The sequence below is a fragment of the Grampus griseus genome (genome assembly GCF_964374135.1).
Source record: "Grampus griseus genome assembly, chromosome: 19".
NCBI classification, from domain to species: domain Eukaryota; kingdom Metazoa; phylum Chordata; class Mammalia; order Artiodactyla; family Delphinidae; genus Grampus; species Grampus griseus.
Genome location: NC_139013.1, coordinates 58,088,584 through 58,107,108, shown reverse-complemented (window position 1 = coordinate 58,107,108; position 18,525 = coordinate 58,088,584). Strand labels below are relative to the sequence as shown.

At 61.5% G+C, this 18,525-nt stretch overlaps 1 protein-coding gene across 1 annotated transcript in view; it reads right to left on the bottom strand.

The window, feature by feature from the left end:
* Positions 1–5,454: 5,454 nt before the first annotated feature.
* The window catches only part of ACSF3 (acyl-CoA synthetase family member 3), a 57,410-nt gene continuing 44,339 nt past the window's right edge, over positions 5,455–18,525 (bottom strand). The window contains 5 exon segments of the mRNA XM_082677979.1: positions 5,455–5,667; positions 5,669–5,795; positions 8,992–9,103; positions 9,544–9,678; positions 17,004–17,130. Of these exon segments, the coding sequence (XP_082534105.1) occupies positions 5,473–5,667; positions 5,669–5,795; positions 8,992–9,103; positions 9,544–9,678; positions 17,004–17,130 (696 nt within the window). The 3' untranslated portion in view covers positions 5,455–5,472.

The following is an 18,525-nucleotide window of genomic DNA, read 5'->3' as shown; positions in this document are numbered from 1 at the left end:
ATTAGATCGGGCGCTGTAACAGACACGCTGCTGCCTCTCCGGTCCCCTCCACCCCTGTGCGCGGGGGAGGCGCACTCAGCAGGCACCGCCCACGCGCAGGCTCTCCTGGGCCCGCCGTGCGTCCCTCTCCAGGGGCGGGCTGAGGAGGAAGATGCGGGCTGGGGGGCTCAGGAGCCTGGGCCCTTCCTGCCGGCCTTTCTCCTCCAGACAGAGGGCCTGGGCAGGACGGCCAGGGAGAGGCCTGCACAGGCCGGGGGCTGAAGCGCCGGCCTCGCCCAGCCTGCGGCCTCCTCGCTTCTCTGGGGAGAATCGCACGTTTCAGCCACTCTCCTTGGTCCTAATGCCCGGATCTCTCCTGAATGCTGGGAGCTTGTGCGCACCTTGCAGGTGCCCCCGAGCCCCCGCTCCTCCCCCCACGCTCTCCATCCAGGCTGCTGAGCTGGAACCCCGACCTTCCAGACTCGAGTGCGCTCTGGCTCCCCCTCTGGCCAGTCCTCTCCCCGGTCCCGCGACCTTTCCAGAAGTGCTCTGGCCCTGCCCCTGCCCCAGGCCCTAGGGGCTCTGTCCTGGGGGCGTGGGAGTGAGGCAGACACTTACTGGCCTTGAGGACAAAGAAAACCTCTCCGGCACGGAGGAGCAGCGCCGCGTCTTATGCCCAGACAGCCTGTCATTCGAGAGTGAGAAAAAGTAGAGACTCACCTACACCTTCCGCGGCGGTTACTGAAACAGCTACTGCAGAGAATTATTCATTAAAATGAAATCCGGTGAGCCAAGAAGTTGATCAAATGTCAGTAAATTTAATGATTGACCGTGAAAACAAAGCCTATTAATTTTTGTGTCCAAAACAAAACAAAACTGAAATGCTACAGAAATATCAAGACCGCGGAGGAGGAACTTCCCTGGCGGTCCACTGGTTAAGACTCCAAGCTCTCACTGCAGGGGGCGCCGGGTCGATACCTGGTCGGGGAACGAAGATCCGACATGCTGCACGGCATGACCAAAAAATAAATAAATAAAGATTAAAAAAAAAAAAAAAAAAAAGATGGCAGAGGAGCAGGTATTGGGAGCCTCATCCCAGCCGTAGGGGAGCCCCGTGCTGCATTACTGCGAACAACTTAGACTTTGTAGCAAGTATCTAAACGTTTTAAGGCGCTCAAAGAACAGAAATTTAGTTTATAATTTCCAAATAAGCAAAAAGAAAAGAGTACAGAATTTTCTTAAGTCTTTACGGAATTTGTTACAATATTGCTTCTGTTTTATATTTTGGCTTTTTGGCCATGAGGCATGTGGGATCTTAGCTCCCCAACCAGGGCTCGAACCCGCACCCCCTGCATTGGATGGCGAAGTCTTAACCACTGGACCGCTAGGAAAGTCCCAAGAAGTTTATCAATACAATGAAAGAGAAGGCAAAACAACAAATGCCATATCCCTAAGGTGGTGGCAGAAAATGCAAATGGGGATTGTAGAAATAAGTCTAAAGACATCAATAATCATAATAAATGGACTACATTTGCTCACTGAAGGAGAGACAGAGGGACTTCTGTCGCAGTGGTTAAGAATCCGCCTGCCAATGCAGGGGACACGGGTTCGAGCCCTGGTCCAGGAAGATCCCACATGCCGCGGAGCAACTAAGCCCATGCGCCACAACTACTGAGCCTGCGCTCTAGAGCCCGCAAGCCACAACCACTGAGCCCACGCGCTACAACTACTGAAGGCCACGCACCTAGAGCCTGTGCTCCACAACAAGAGAAGCCACCGCAATGAGAAGCCCGCACACTGCAACGAAGAGTAGCCCCCACTCGCCGCAACTAGAGAAAGCCCGCGTGCAGCAACGAAGACCCAACGCAGCCAGAGATAAATAAATAAAATAATTAATTATAAATAAATAAATAAATACCAACCCCAGAAGCCGGATAGCGGTACTGATCTCAGAGAACGTGTGATTTAACAGGAAAACGCAAGTCACAATCCATCAGAATAGATAATAATAAGGTATAAGCGGGGCCTGGGCACCTAGAACTGGAATATCAAAGGAAGAGCTGCCTCCTGAGGAAAGAAAAGCCGCTGTGTAGGGGCACAGGAGGGCCTCAAGTTCCAAAGCTCAGGAACCCCTTGGCCAGTGGGGAAACAGGGAGCAGACAACGTGCTCCAGTCACTCCCGGTTTAAGAAATTAAGTCAAAGAAGAAAGGACCCAGAGTTTGGAGCCGGGTGAGGACGGGGGTGCCCAGGTGGGCGTTAGGAGAACAGCTAGGTGGAGGCCCGTGAGGGCGGGTCCAGCCAGCCACCAGGAAAGGAGAAGCTAAACAAAAGGGTACTTTAACCAGATGCACAGGCAAGATTGATAAGGGACTGTGCAAATAAACCTGGAACCTGGATGAAGTGCACGGTTTTACAGAAGATCCCAGGTCATCAAATGGAAGTAACGAGTTTGAATAAACCAGTAACCACTGAAGAGCCCAAATTGGTCACCAAAGACAGCCCGGCCCGAGGAGGCTGCCGGCCCTGAGGGTCCCAGGGCCCACCTCCACCTCCTTCCGAGCCCTAAGTAAGATGGGCCCAGTCTCACATCCAAACGCCCCCGTGAGAAGCGTGTCGGGATTCAGAGTTTTTCAGATGTTTGGCACACGGAAAGCAGCCCTTTCCCCCCTTTCCTGTTTGCCCACTTCTGTCCCCTCTACACTTAAAAGAACCTAATTATAGGAGTGAGATCACCAGGCAACTGAAAGTAACTCCTGACTTGTGCTCTCCTGAACGCACACCTCGCCTTGTCTACTGCGCTGATTCTTTTCCTAGATGAAAAGAAGTAAGAATGAAGAAGTAAGCAGTGAAAGAATGACCAGCTCTCTACCCCAGCAGCCCCCTTAGCAATCCTGCTGGAGACCACGCGGGCAAGAGAACGTGTGAAGAGTCAGCCAGCCTGCTCGCAATGAAGGAGGCAGAGCCAACCCCCCCCCGGAGAGGCTCACGGCCGCCTCAAGGCCTCCGCCCCGCCAGTGGGCGGCCTTGGCGAGGGCTGCGGAGCCCTGCAGGGCATACCCCCAGCCTGTGCCCAGGCCCTCAGCTCACCCGCCAGCCGCCAGCCCGAGGCCGGAGGGTCTGGAGAGCCCCGGAGAGAAGGCCGCCACCCGCCTCTTACCTCGCTCCGCACCGGAGGCCCGCCGCCCCGCCGACCGCCGGCCTAGCGGGACCGCTAACCACCGCTCTGAACAGCCCGCGTCAGCGGTCTCGCGGTAACCGTCGCCTAGTAACTAGGCGCGCAGCAATGGCCGCGTGCCAAGGGCTGCGCGTTACTGCACTCCTGCCCCTCTCCACGGGGGTGACACTGGGCCTGCGTAGGGGGCCAGGACGTGGACAACTCTGGGGGCCTCACGGGCGGTCCCAGCATCCGAGGGCGTCTGGGGGACCTCAGGCACCGGCAGAGGCAGGCCCGGCTCCCTTGGGACAGCCCTGCTGTTGTGGCGTCCACGCTCCCGACCAGCCCTGGGGTGGGCTCTCTGTCCGGGGACACTGGTCCGGGCCTCCCCGAGATGGGCTGTCGTCGCTCGTGGGGCCTGGGCTCCCCCTTCCTCCTCGCCACGCCCTCCCTGGGCTCCGCCCCCTCACAGCACAGGGTCCAGCGGGCAGCTGCCCACCTTGGCTCCCACGGGGAGCTCAGGCCTCCGTCCTCGGGCGGAGCCCTGAGGGGGCAGCAGCCTCACGTCACAGAACAGGGGGGCGGGGCGGGGGGTGGCGCAGGGGGCGCGTGGGCCCTGAGGTGTCGCGGTGTCAGCCCTGACATTTCTGCGGCCGTTTCAAGCCCGCCCGACCCCCGGGGTCTCCTCAGCGGGCCCTCTGCGCATCTCACGCGGATGCTGAGCTCTGGGGAATAAATGCAGGCAGACGGCAGCAGAGCCTTGAACACCCGGCAGGTTTATGTCCGGAGGGAGGGACGTGGCAGGTGCGGACCCTCCACCGCGGGCCTTCCCCCTGCCCCCGAGGGAGCGGCGTCCGAGGAGCAGCCCCTGCCAGGCGCCCTTATCTTCCCACTGCCTCTCAACATGTCCATTCCCGCTGTGCCCAGGAGGCCAGCCAAGCGAGATCCAAGCACTACGGGTTTGACAGAGCCCAGGGTGCCCGCCCCTGGCTTTGGTTTGGGAGTCGAGCGCAGGGCAACACGGAGCCGCCAGGCTGAGGCATCTCCAGCCCCGGGAGCTTTCCCAAAGCCTCGGGACCTTCAGCCATGCTGGCTTAGCAAGTGGGTCTCTGTCTGTCTCCAGGGCCAGGCCAGGGCCCCCGCCAGGCTGGGCTGGACCCACGTGAGGAGCGGCAGAGGATGGACCTGGCCCGAGGGCGCCGAGGAGGCAGGTTGGGCAGGGGCCAGGCCACGTTCTGCATCCTGAGGGACGTGGTCTAAGAGCCTGTCAGCGTCCCAGGCCGGTCTTGTTCTCGGTCAAAGATGACCATTATTCTTCGGAAAGTATTTTGTACAGACGATAGCAGAAGGCAGATGATGGCGTGAACGTTTTCAGGAATCACATTTTCAGTATCAAGACAGACAGAGTCAAACCAGTGGGATGAGGTAAAGATCTGGGGACGTGGGAACTGATTCTTCCCAGGAGCTCGTGGTCCCCAGGTCCCAGGACACGAGGACAGCAGGAGCCACAGTGTCCGGTGCTGCCCTGAGAGTACTGGGCTGCGGGCCAGCGCCAAGCCCGGAAGTCTGGCCTGCTGCACAGGCGGGTGACCAGTGCGTGTCCAGGGCTCGGGCAGGAGGGCGCTGGGGTGGACGTTCCTCCGAGCAAACGCCGTGCCCAGGGCCGGCCTCGCGGAGTCACAGGCCGTGCGCACAGGGTGGGGGAGCAGCCCTGGCCCCCACGTGCTGCCCACCAGGTCCTCGGCTCTGTCCTGGCTTCCGCCTATCCTCCCCACGACACCTGGGCCTCCAAGGGCGCCTCTGCCCTTGGCTGGGGAGGGCAGGGAGCCTGGGGGCCGGGCAGCAGGGGCAGGTGTGGGGGGGTCTGGGAAGGAGAGGGAGACATCCAAAGACCAACGGGGGCAGGGGGTGTCGTGGAGGGAGCAGTACAGGGGAGGGGAGGGAGGTCTGTGGGGCCCGGGCTGCGGCCTCGACAAGAACACTGGCCCCAGAGCCCAATACTGGCCCCCTGGCCCGTCCCAGAGTGTGCCGACCCCTGGTCCAGGAGGCCCCCTCTGGGGGCCAAGGGTCCTCTGGTCACATGAGCTGCGTCCCTGGCCCTGAAGGCCTAGAGAGCCTCTGCCAGGGCTACAGGTGCCGGACACCCCAGCAAGGTGCTCGTGTGGTGGGAAACGCCCTCCCCTGGACGCCCAGGACCATCGTCCGTGTCCACCAGAGAGACCCCCGCCCTGTGCACCGTGCACACGCGTGCAGACCGGGCCCTCCCTGTGCCGTGGGCGGGGACCACGCAGGTCCTGGGAAGGAGCGCAGGACAGGTGTCTGCTTCTCTGTGGAGCCTTTATTGAGTCTCCAGGGAGACCTGCTTCCCCGGTGACACCTCCAGACCCGCGGGGACCTGGGAGGCGGGGACTGCAGAGCACATGGAGCTGTGCGGTGTGCCGTGGCCACGAGGCTGGGACAGAGGGCACGAGGCGGTTTCCTTCCGGTCAGGCGTGGCCAGGCGGGAAGCCGGCTCACTGGCGCCCAGTCTCGGGGGCAGCCCAGTCGCGCGGGTAGAGCTGCCGGACAAGGTCTTGCTTGTTGACCTTCCCCATCTGGTTCCGCGGGATCTCCTCCACCAGCAGGAGTTCCGAGGGCACCGCGTACGGGGCCAGGACACCACTGCAGAGACAGGCCAGGCCTGAGGGCAGGAGCCACGGGCGCGGGTGGCGCCTCTGCAGCAGGTCGGGGCCTGGTCCTGGGCATGGAGACGCCCCTCTGCCCACTGGGGGAGAGGGTGAGCCTCACCCAGGGCCAGGCCTCCCGAGACCCCGCCCCGGAGCCCCTGAGCTGGAAAGAACTGGTCCTACCTCGCGGCCCATTCACTGCAGCCCTGGCTGGACAGCTGGGGGAGGTGGGTGGGCACCTCACAGACCCCTGGGTGCTATGACCACACACGCCGGCTGGAGCCACCCTCCCACCCCAGAGCCATCTGGGTCCAGCAGCTGGCCTGCAGCCGCACCCCAAGAGGAGCACCGTTAGACAATGCTCCCTCCTGTGAACGGCCACGTGGCGGGCCCAGCCCCAGGCAGCTCTGCACACCACGCCCAGGCTTCTCCTGAGCAGAGCTGCCTGCTCCTTGCTCGAGGGCCGCACGTGGGGCCCTTCAATACGGAACCAGCAGGTGCACAGGATGCTGCCTGGGGTGGTGGGGAGAGGGGCCACCCATCGTGGCCTCCCGGCCCACAAAGGCTCCTGTGGCTGCTGCCAGTGACGCAGACAGCGGGGCATTGGGCAGTGGGGCTCTGGACAGCAGCACCGCGAAGTCTGCTCGGAGCCCGCAGGAGTAGGGACAGCCTTGGCCACTCGGGACGTGTGCAGCAAGGGGCCGGCGAGGGCGGGCAGAGAAACCCCATCCCTTGGCCTCAGTAGCTGGTGCCTACATCCACCTGCCCACAGATGGAGAGAAACGCTGTTACCTCGGGGCAGCTCTGGCGCAAATCACCTGCCCCAGGCCAAAGGTCACGGAGGTTCCCCCAGGGACACCCGCTCCCCGCCCCCCGCGGCACAGCACCGCCTCCCAGGCGGCACCCACCTCCTCTCCGCCCACCAGCGTGGAGCGGGTCAAGGGGCAGCCGCAAGGATGCAGGCCCTGCGTGAAGAGTAGGTGAGGTGGGAGTGGAGCACGAAGGAAAAGGAAACCCCGTCTGTCTAGAAGCCCAAACCCGGAGAAGGTCTCCTCCAAGGATGAAGATGAAGTTAAAGGCTTCAGACACAGGAGCTTGGGGTCCCCAGCAGCTGACCCACTCCCCACACTTGAGGGTCTGTGGTGGGAGGGGCCGCCATGGGGGGAGAGTGCCAGACAGGATACGTGTCATCTTCCTTATTCGTGAATCCTCCTTGAGATAACCGTTTGAACAAAAAGTGGGGCTTGTAACGACATAAAAGGTAGGACGACAGCGCACAGGCGGGGTGGGGTCACAGCAAAGGCAGGACACACAGCCGGAAGCCTAACTCACAGCCACCACGAAGAAGCAGAAGCTGAGGACGTAGAGGGATGCACCCTAAAGCCTGCAGACCCGCGGATTCTGAGAACAAACCCTGTTCTCCTACGAGGGGCGTCAGCTTAGCAACTGGTCTCATAGGAAACTGTCAGAGCAGCTCCCAGGCCAACTGAAGCCCTGGGCAGGAGCACAGCAGGGCTGAGTGGTTTGTTACAGAGCCAGCTTCCCTGTGGGAAAAGCCCCGTGGGCAGCGGTGGCCTCAGCTCCACCGCTCAGCCCCGTGGGGAAGGGAGGTGGCCCGGGGGCCCAGCAGCATCTCCCCTCCACGGTCTGATCGGACAGCAGCACCTGCGCCATCTGGACACCGGATTTCTGAATTATCCCCGGGGTGTAAGCCCCACGTGGGCCACTGCAACTGGACAGTTTGGTGGGCGGGCCACGTCCCAGACTGGGAACGTGGTGCTGCCACCGAGCCCAGAGGCCACGCCGGCCCCTCCAAGTGTCGCGGTGCCTGAGCTGGGGCGGGGGTGCCAGCCCCCCCCAACTCGGCTGGGAGCACAGCGCCGGGTCTGCAGCAGGACGTAGGACAGCCCTTTGCTTGGCAGTCTTGTAAGATTCAAGAATCTTCAGAAATGAAAAAAATGGCAGCAAAAGGGAAGACATTATTAAAAAAACAACACCCTTTAAAAAAGACCCCCCAAATGGCAACGAACAGGACACAGAAAGAAAAAGCAGCTTCGCTGAGCCAACGTCTGAAAGCTTGGAGGCCCCTCCCCCACTCCCCCCATGAGGGGGCGGAGCCGGCCCTGCGCTCTGAAAGGAAGGTCCCTGCCCTCCCTCCAGGGCGTGGGCAGCCGCGGGGTCACTGTCCAGTGACCGCCCCGTGGGAGGACACAAAGCCCAGGGAACCGGCCACGTGGAGACTGCAGGCTGACCACCCGCCCCAGGCGCGCCCTGCTGGGAGCATCTCCCCAGGGACCTAAAGCCTCAGCACACAGCGCAGCGCTGCCCCAGCCGGGCCCCTGCGGTGAGGGGACGACGGGAGCCCCGGGCGTGGCCCAGGAGACCTGCTCTCAGCACAGGATGGCAGGTTCTTTCTTTAACAAAGCAACTGCTTAACCAAAGCGGCAAAGCCGACTAGAATCTTCTTCGTGCCTTTGTGAAACTGCAAAGTTCCCACTGTGATTTTGCAAATCCAGGGGAATCTAATCGCCCAGCTGTGCTGCCCTGATAAACAAGGATTCCTCCTGTTTGTGAAATCACGGTGGCTGAGCCACAAATATCTTCAGTGCAGAGGAGGAGGCAAGTCGGGTAGGGGGTGTGGGGAGAGAGGACCAGAAGGAGGGACCTCTTGGATCTAAAATAAAGGCCTTGGGGATGTAACTCACAGCTCCTTTCTGAGCTCTGGCCTGGGGCCAGCAGCGGCGCCCAGGGGCCCGTGTGATGCCCTGCGCTCTGCACGTGCTTCGGGCCCAGCAGCGCCCGGAGCCTGCTCAGCCCACGCCCTGGGGTCCCATCGGGATGGCTCTGAGCTCAGCTCCTGGGAACGGACCTTCCCTGACAAGGCTCCTCCTACACCCAGGAGGGGACGCACTCACTCACCATGGGACCCCGTCCACCTCTGACCCGGCCTCGGAAGCTTACACCTGAGTCAGGGGTCGGGGTCCTGCATCTGCTCCCATCGTCACGACACAGCTTCCCTGGGGCCCTTTGCACGCGCGTATGAGTGTGTACGTGTGCATGTATGTGTGTGCGTGTGCGCGTATGCGTGTGTGTGCGTGTGTGTGTGGTGCGGGGAGCGCAGCTCCTACAGGACCACGTCACCTGGCCCTCAGCCCCCAGCCCGAGACCCCGCCCACCCGCCCGGCCCTCACCTGGCCCACTCTTTGAGCTCCCTGTGAGACAGCGAGTGTCCCTCTTGAAGGGTCGCCACTGCAGTGACCCGCTGGCCCCACGTCACATCTGGAACTCCGATCACAGCCACGTCTGTGGAGAAAGAAGAGGGTGGGGGACCTCAGAAGCACAAGAGGGCGAGCACCGCAGGCTGCAGGGCAGCGGGCACCTGCGGGAAACACCTGGGACCCGCCGCCCCAGGGAAGCCCGCCTAGTGGCCAGAGACAGGGGATACGGAGCCTCTGAGGGGCCAGGACGTCCCAGGACGCCACCACTCCTGAGCACGGGGTCCCGGCCTGCACCTGGCCAGCCTGGACCCAGGCGGGGGGCGGGGGAGCAGGCCGACTGTGGGGAGGGGTGGGGAGGGGATGGGAGGCAGGCCCTGGTGCTGTGCCCCCTCATGGGTACCTGGTCCCCGTTTTGTCAACAACACACACACAGGAAGACACATCTGGACTGGTCCCGAGACAGCCCGGGTGGCCGAGTGCAGCTGTGTCATCCAGAGGTCAGGGTCCGGGCACCTGGCCGCTCACCCGTGATGCTGGGATGGGCCAGCAGGAGCCGCTCCACCTCCAGGGCGCTGACCTTGTAGCCGCCACTCTTGATAATGTCCACGGACGTGCGGCCGCGGATCCAGTAGTTGCCGTCCTTGAACACGGCCGTGTCACCTGGGGAGAGGCTCGGGTCGGTGGGAGGCACCTGGCTCGGCCGCAGTGGGCGCTGCACACGCATGTGAGTGCCACCCTCCCCGGCACGTGTGGGCCCCGCATCTGGGAGCGTCAACGCCTTTCTGGGACGAGGCAGCAAGCAGCAGGCGGACGGCTGGGACCTCGCATGACGCCACGCCAGACGCCTCCGTGGCCCTGCCCCGAGGCAGGTGGCGGCGTCCCACAGGGCCAGGCAGGACCCCCGTGAAACAGCCCAGGGCCACGGAGGCAGGAAAGAAGAGCTTCAGGGCCTCCCTGGGGTCCTGGCCACAGCAGGCCCTTTCCCAACAGGGCTCTGGGCCATACGCCGTGTCACACGGGGGTCTGGCAGGAGGGACGGACCCCGCCCCCCCACCCGCCATGCTCAGCGCTGGGGCTTCCCCTCCCACTTCTCCTGGACGTGGTCCTGGCGGGAGCCCTGCCCAGCTAAGGACCCACGCGGTCCCACCTCAGGAGGCACTAGAGACCTGAGCGGGGGGGGGGGGGTGACGAGCTCAGTGAGGGCGGGGCCGCACGCCAGACAGGGCATTGCGGTCGGGGGGGTGGGGCTGAGTGTGAGGGTGCACACACACGTGTGCACGGACGTGTGAGCCTGTGCACGTGGGGACGCCCACCGTGCACTCTGCGAGCGGCGCTGATGCTTCACCGTCTGCTGTCACACACCCCAGGCTGCACACGGGTGAGTAGCTGGAATAAATCATCAATACTTCATGATACATCACACCGTCCAGCGCAGGAGGCCCCTCCGTCAGCTCGCACTCCTGGCGACCTGCCACGCGGGGCGTCCCAGCCTAGGAAATGATGGATGGCACTGCCTGGCTGGCTGCGGTGGGCTGTGATGCAGCAGGAGCCGGGCTCCTGCAGGTGTTCCGGACAGAGGGATGGAGCAGGTGGCCGGCTGGCGGGCAAGGATGCAGGCGTGGAGTAAAAGGCGGGCCACAGGGACAGGACGCAGTCTGCCCCCATCCCATGAGGCCCACCGGGGCCCCTCTCCCATTCCTGCTGTGCGGCCCCGGCTCCAGCCATGTCCCCTCCACACTGGACAGCCACTGGGTCTCCTGACGGCTTCCCAACCACTGGACACCAGCCCCTTAAATGCACCCAATGGCCCAGCCAGGCCTCCGCCGGCCAGAGACCCAGCAGTGTTGGGGGTGGGGGTCACTGCCCTGCCCTGGTCCTGCCAGGGATGCCCCCATTGCCCATACCAAGGCCGACATGGCTTCAGGGCCTCTGGCCATGTCGCCTGCACCCTCTTTGCTCTGTGTGACGCCAACTTAAGTCAGGGTGAGAGTTCCCCACGGCTGCACCCACACGCCCTACGGCAGGGCCCCCAGCCACGGTCTTCACCCCAGGGGTGCTCACACCCGCTACCCCATCTGCGGCATCTGGTTCTCCATCTGCCCGATCCCCTTCACTGTCCCTCTGCCCAGACATCACTTCTGTGGCATCTCCAGGTGCCCCTCCCCACGCACCAGCTCACAGTTCCAGCGGCTTCCTTGCACTGTCTCCTGTCACCAGCTCTTATACTGACCCTCACCCAGCCTGATGAAGAGCAGTGAGAATTAGGATCTTCTCTGAGAAAAGCCAGGCACCGCAGTGGTAGGGATGGCGCTGAGGACACACGGACACTGTCCCGGGGGAGGCCTGGGGGTCTGTGTGCTGAGTGAGGAAAAGCCCCGCGGGAGAGCCCTGCTGCTTCCCGGGACCACCGTCAGGCAGGGTCGCCGACAGATGTCAACACCACCCTGGACTACCCGGTGGCCTCAGTGTGATCACACACGTCCTCGTGAGGGGGCGGGGCAGAGGGATATTAGAGACACAGAAGACCCAGGAGGGGCCCCGTGGAGACGGAGGGAGGAGGCCCCAGCGGCTCTGTGCCCCTCACACGTGGCGGTGCAGGAGGCCAAGGAAGACGCTAGAAGGAAGACGAAGACACGACAACCTCCCAGAGCAGAGCCTCGCCTGAGCACACAGCTTGGTTCTCTCCCTCTTGGAGTAAAATCAACAGCAACTGTCGTTTTCAAGGCACAAAGCCATGCACAGGAGACAGGAGAGGGCGTGATGGTGAGGGAACTGGCGGCTGGAAAGCAAGCGGACAGACCCCGCGGGCTGGAGGGAGGCTGTGTGAGGCGGGTTACGGCCAGGGTGGCAGGCGCCCTGCAGGAGGTGGCGAGGACGGGCCGAGCGAGGAACAGCGGCACCGGCCCCCAGCGCACGGCCGCCGGTCCTTCTCTGCGGACGGAGGAGGGTGGACGGCGACACGGGAGCCCATGGGCCCTGAGCAGCGGTGGCTGGGCCTCCCCACCCCCTCTTCTTGCTCTCAGCCCCCGGACCCTTGCTGGGCATCAGAGGGGAGAAAATCAGCCATCAACACCCGGAATTACAAGACGTGGTCTCCAGAGCCCCCGGGGTGCGTGCCTGTCGACTTCAGGGCTCCCAGTGCAAAGGGAAGATTCTCTAGGACCTCAAGAGGGGAAAGGTCACGACGCGCCAGGAATAACGCAGCTGCAGCCGGCAGCACACGTGGAGGCCTGACAGCAGTAAAGACAATTTGTAGCCCAGACTCCTGTACCCGGCCCAGCCAGGACGAAGACGCTGGCAGACACGAGCTCTCCAGAGCTCACCTCCCACCCGCCCAGCCTCAGGAGGCTCCTGGGGAACGTGGCCGACAAGGAGAAAGGAGGCCGGTGGGAGCTGTGCACTGGCGTGGGTGGCAAGCACGGGGGTGTCTCCCAGGAGGACTGGAGGCCAGAACAGATGGGCCCTCCCGCCTCGGGAAACACTGCGGCTCCCACGTGGCTCAACCCTGAACGGTGTGTCCACAGGCGTCTGGCAGCCTCCAGGTGGCCAAGATGGGCACGGCTGGGGTACGAGGGCCACGCGTCCTTCTTCCCAAACCAGACAGACCGCTGGAGCCTTCCAGCTGCGCACATGGGACCTTGATAAAAACAAAGATCTTCTGCCCAGAGGTCTGAGGCCGACCAGGGTAGACACAGCGGCCAAAAGGCAGCGTAGGGACTTTCCTGGCAGTCCGGTAGTTACGACTCTGCGCTCCCAATGCAGGGGCCCAGGTTCGATCCCTGGTTGGGGAACTAGATCCCACATGCCGCAACTAAAGATTCTGCACACCACAGCTAAGACCTGGTGCAGCCAAACAAACAAACAAACAAACCCAGAAAAACAAACAACAACAAAAAACAAAGGGCAGCGCAGAGGCCCAGCAGGAGCGCGCAGGATGGGGACACGCCGTCCGCACAGAAGCCACTCCAGGTGGCTCGGAGACTTAACTCCAACAAAGCCCGGCGTTTCAGAAGAACATGGAGGAAAAGCTCTTGACGACCGCTGGGGAACAAAGGGACGAGCAGCAGACAGGCCCGCGACACAGCCCCAGCCTCCTGTTCACAGGGCGCCTCCACACAGAGCCCAAGCCCCGCGGGGCGGCGGGAGCCGGCGGGATCAGCAGCCTGACCACACCACACGGCCTGGGGGGCCTGGGGGGCCTGGGGGCCCTGCCCAGGGCTCTGGTCGTACGCGGTCAGCAGACGTGAAGGGGTCGACCACCTCCAGCTACACGTGCTGTCACACCCCTAACACGAAGCCCTGGGCGCCCTCCTTTCAACACGCTGCCTGATTCCTAACTATTGTTGGTCAAAATAAAAGCACTGCTTTCTGGAGAACCACGTCAGAGCTCAGCATGGCTCTGAGTGAGCGGCTGGGCAAGAGGACGGAGCTCACGCCTGGGTCCACCCTGGGGCCTTCGTCACATGACAACTGGGAAGATTTTATGCTTCTCGTCCGTGTTTGTAAGGGAATGAAGCTTACTGAGGAAACGCTGGCAGAGAGAAAACAAAGGGACAGACGATCACAGAGACAGCAGCGAGCGTCTGTGCCTGGCGGTGCAAACCCGCATGACGGCCACACACACACACACACACACGCGTGTGGTGCACGCCAGCAGGGGCTCCCTCAGGCCAGGATCACTCGAGTCGTGGCTGCAAAAGGCTCACGATCCTCCTGGTCTGGATGCACCACGAGGCACCCACAAGCCCAGCGCAGAACAACGGACTCCAATTTCCCACTTTATAAACATCGTACGCGTCGCCCCGCACCCGGTTTCCTTTGAACGGATTCCCAGGAGCCCTCCTGACACACAACCCGCCCGCGGGTGCCAAGCACCTGCCTCACAGCACCAAGTGTCAACTTCGGGAGAATCTCTGCCAGTTTGGTGAAAGGAGACCGTTTCCATACTTGCTCTTTCACCACCAGGAAGTAAAACGTTTTCCGTATTTTTATGTCCAATTGCACTTCCTCTCGATCTGCCCGTGGCCGTGGCTCGTTTTTCCTACTGGGGCTACTGGGCTCAAGGGGCCCACTCCCTCGGCCCCAGTTGGCCCTCACCGACTTCTCGGTGGACTCCACGTTCCACCGAGGCTGCAGACCTCGGCCACGTGTGCACCCAGGGCTCTCTTGTTTCCTGCTATATAAATAGCCTTTTATGTTTTCCCCTGATAACATCATGTGCTCATTAGAGAAGGAAAAAAAGGGAGTAAACTCAGCACCAAGAGAGCCCCGTTAACGTTCTGCAGGGTTTCCTTACAGACCTTTTCCCCAGTTACCTAAATTTCTTCTACGACTGTGTTGACGTGTCGTTAGGTGTGTGCAGTTTACTACGTCACTTCCTAACGGTAAACGGTGCAAGGAAATCTTCTTTAGAATAAGGCAGAGCTACCATTTCTGTTTCCTCGTGTTCAGTCACAGTCTTTCTACCACGTCCAGAGGGTAGGAGCTGTAGCCCAGCTCAGCCCAGTCCCTGCATCCCTGTGTCCTCAGCTCCGTCCGCAGGGTCAAGGTAAAGCCCTGAGCAGAGGGGGGCTCCCGGCACTGCCGTCTCCCTGCCCCGGCCGCCACTGGGCCCGTGTGCGTGTGGAAGGTTCTCCCCAGCCTGGCGTGCGCAGGTGGAACACGATCAGGGTCGCCATCGGAGGTGCTTCTGGATAGAGAGCTTTGGTTTCCGGCCTGAGCTGCAGCCAGGACCCCTGGGGCTGGCAAGGAGCTCCCTGGCGATGGAAACCAGGCTTCACGCAGGGCAGGGAGGGTGGCCATGGCTGGCACGGCCGAGGGAGGCCTCTTTCCTCTCGTCCAGACACGGAGGAGGCCTCTGAGGAGAAGCCGGCCGGGTGCGGCCCCTCTCCAGCCCGGGCCACAATCTGTGTGGCAGGAAGGGCTGGCCAGGGAAAGGGTTAAGTTTAATTCATCCTGATTTCTATTTAATATCACGCTCTCCCCCGGAGGAGCAGCAGCTGTGAGCTGATTGCCGCGCTCATTATGCAGCCTGTATCGCTAATGGCCTGTGACAAAGGCACGCGGCTTCCAGGCCTCACCCCCGAGAGCCAATTAAACACACAGACTCCCTTCCTGTTTGCTGCGCATTACAATGAAATTAAACTGAATTTCAAAATCATTTTCTCCTAAAGACATCTCTTTACGATAATTAATGCATGCTATTCCTTTCAACTGAAATATTCATCACGACCAGGGACTAAAATGTTTTACCGCTGACTGCCCTGCACTTCGCAGCGCTGCCGGCCCAGTATTCAGCGAGCCCTGCTATCTGCAGAATCCACAGGGCTTTGGTTCCTGTGCTTCAAAAAAAAAAAAGTTGCAGCTCTTTAGCTGCATTTAAAAATGAAACAGGATGGCCACCAGGAAGTCAGATTTCCAAGTCAGGACACTCGGAGGGCTACAGGAGGGACCCACAAAAAAGCAAGATTAGCTCAAAAGTAGTATTGCTTAAATACTGCATTTAAAGGACAAATGATTGTGGTTGGCTGCCACCAGGCTGGCCGGTATGAACGCGGAGTTTACAAAGGGAAGCCAGGGCGTGTGTGAATGTGCCACACGGACAGGTGGCCCGGGCTCCTGGGCCCCAACCACAGAGCCCTCTGCTGGCGCTGGCCAGGGCTCCTGGCACAGGCCTCTGCTCTGGGGGGCCCGAAATGGAGCCCCGAGGTCCCCCAGGAGAACCCCTCATGTGCCCCTTCCCCCTCAAGCCCCACCCAGCGGAGCCCCAGCACCCCGAGACCTCGGGGGGTCTGCACGTGACCGCCGGCTCTGTCACCTGGTGACCTCAGGCCCACGACGGCAGCAGATTGGAGGTGATTTCTGCCCTTCCTAACCCGTGCGGCCTGAGCCCGTGGAGAAGACACGTGTGTGCTATCGGCCGGCCGCAGTTCCCCAAGGCGTTACCAGGCCAAGGACACAACCACTGCGCGCCTCCTTGCCCACCCCCAGGTGCGCCCGGCACCCCGTCACGGCCGCCCCCCTCACACAGCGTTTCTCTTCAGCTCTGTGGTCCACAGAAGACCTGGCAAGAGGTGCGTTTCTAATTATGAGGCCAGCACATGACGGACGGGGGAATAGGCCTTCCTTTCTGGAAAATACTGCTTTAAGATTATTATTATGAAATAATGCATTTTCAGTACAAAACTTTTAGAAATACAGACAGGCAATAAGAAAAAGAGAAAGCCCAGAACCCCACCTTCTGGCTGTCACGAGCTGCTGTTCCGGCGTGTCGTGTGAACACAAACGCAGTGAATCAATGCAGCTGCAACCGTGAGTACACCCAGTACCTGCCGAATCGTCCACATGGATGGGACCGCTGGGACCAAGGAGGGGGGCGGGGTGGACGGAAGGGGTGGGGCTCCTCAGAGCGGGCCCGGGTGCGCCTGCGGTGAGAGGGCTCCGAGGTTGGGGGGTGGGTGCCTGCCTGCCCACGCACAGACCCTGGGCTCTGGCTCCACGGGCTGCTCTAGCAGGCGAGAGAGTGCAGGGCAGGGAGTAACGTAACGAGGGACCCAAACCAAAGTGCAAACCAACCTCCTTCTATGAAAACGGGGGCGGGGTTACAAAGCAGGGGGTGGCGGCGGCGGGGAGGGCGGGGCGCCCAGGAGGGTCTCGGAGGCGGAGTGCAGTGGTCACTCGGGAAGGAGAGTCTTGACCCACGAGGGGCAGAGAGACCACCTCGTGCAGGGCTGCTGGGCTAAGGGACAGGACGGGAGCCTGGCCACAGGGCTGGGGGCTGCTAGCCCCCCTGCGGGTCATGGCCTCGGGACCTTCCTTCTAGAGGCCTCAGGGGGGCTGGGGTGCAGTATGGGAGGTGCAGCCTTTAAGACGGGAGCACAAAGTGTACCCCACCCCATCTCTGCCCGCCAGGGAGGATTGTGGGGACGTCCCGGTGCGGTGGTACCCGGGTGACCCTCCCGTCCCCTCTGGACCCTCCTTCCTACCTGTTTTGAACCAGCCGTCCGAGGTGAAGGCGGTTTTTGTTTCTTCCGGCTTGTCCCAGTATTCCCGGAACACAGAGGGCCCCCTGACCAGGAGCTCCCCTTCCTTCTCTTCAAACCCTGGGGTCACCTGCAACAGGAGAGAGAGGTGGGCGTCAGAGCTTGCCCCTCCAGGGCACGTCTCCACCTGCCCCCGCCCCTCCCGAGGCCCACACGCTCTCCTGAAATTAGACACTTGGGTGGGAAAGGCGGCAAACGCAGCTTTCCGTGCCCACCTCGGTCACGCCGGCCGCCACCTCCGCGCCTGCCCCGCCCGGGGGGCTGTCCACCTCGCTTCCCCAGAGCTCGCTGCTGGGCCCCATTTGCCTGACTGTCCACCTCCAAAGGCCACGCTCCCGTGAAACTCTGTCTTCAGGGTGACTCTTGGACCGACTGCGGACACGGGAGGAGAGGGCAAGCTGCCCACACCTGCCATGGCTGCTGGAGAAGCTCGGGGTCGGCAGCTTCGGGGTAGGAAGGGAGCCCACAGGGCAGCCCGTTAAGGAGGGAGAGCCGGGCGCCTAGGACAGCGAGGTGGTCAAGAAGCAGGGATCTCAGCGTTTCCCCTGCTGGGAGCACAGCGAGGGCGGGAAGGGGGCTGTGTGTTAGAGGACACGGAGTCGATGTCTGTGATGCCAGGAAAGGATACAGCGAGGCGGCACCACACGCCGCGGGGCCCAGCGAGCCCCTCGGGTGCACCGTCGCTGGCTCCGTGCTCACAGAGTTGGCTGACAGTTAACTGTGGCCCATGAGATCAAGTGCCGTACAGGCCTGTTCAGCTCATCAGCTCCCACCTGGGATGAACTTTCCTGGGGAAAGAATATCCCCCTCTTTTAAAAAAAATCAGAGCCCCTTTGAAACGTGCTGTAAAATCGTCTGAGTTGTTTGAGGCCTGGACGGCAAGCTGGATGCCCCCGGGGCCAACCCTGCAGGCAGAGGGTGAGGAGAGTCTGCCCCACAGCAGCTCTGTTCCCAAGCCTTGCTGTCGACTCATCACCCTGGTTCTCACACAGGAGTGATGTCACCGAGGGGACCGGGCTGCATGTTCTGGGCCCAGCCGAGCTCCTGCCATCAGCCTGCTCAGAGGAGGTGTTTGTTTGTTCAACTAAACTGCAGGCTTTATTTGTATTTCACCATTTTTTCCACTGCCATCCTTTATCTCCTCCACTGCCAAGGTCAGCCTGGCCATGGGGTGGCACACCTGCCGGGCAGGTATACACGGCAAGGCAAAGGCTGTGAAAATAATCTGACGTGGAAACCAGCCCCAGAGATGGCAGGTTGGAACTGGCAGGCTTAAGTCAACTAGATAATAGTAAAACAAAAATACCAACACCCTCCACTGGAACTGAACAAGGTCCAGAGTCTCATTACACGATGTCCAAAATGTCTAGGACACAACACGAAATTGCTCAGCACATGGAAAGCCAAGCAATTGTCCACCTTATGGAAAAAGGCCATCAGTGCAGGACAACACCAGACGGCACAG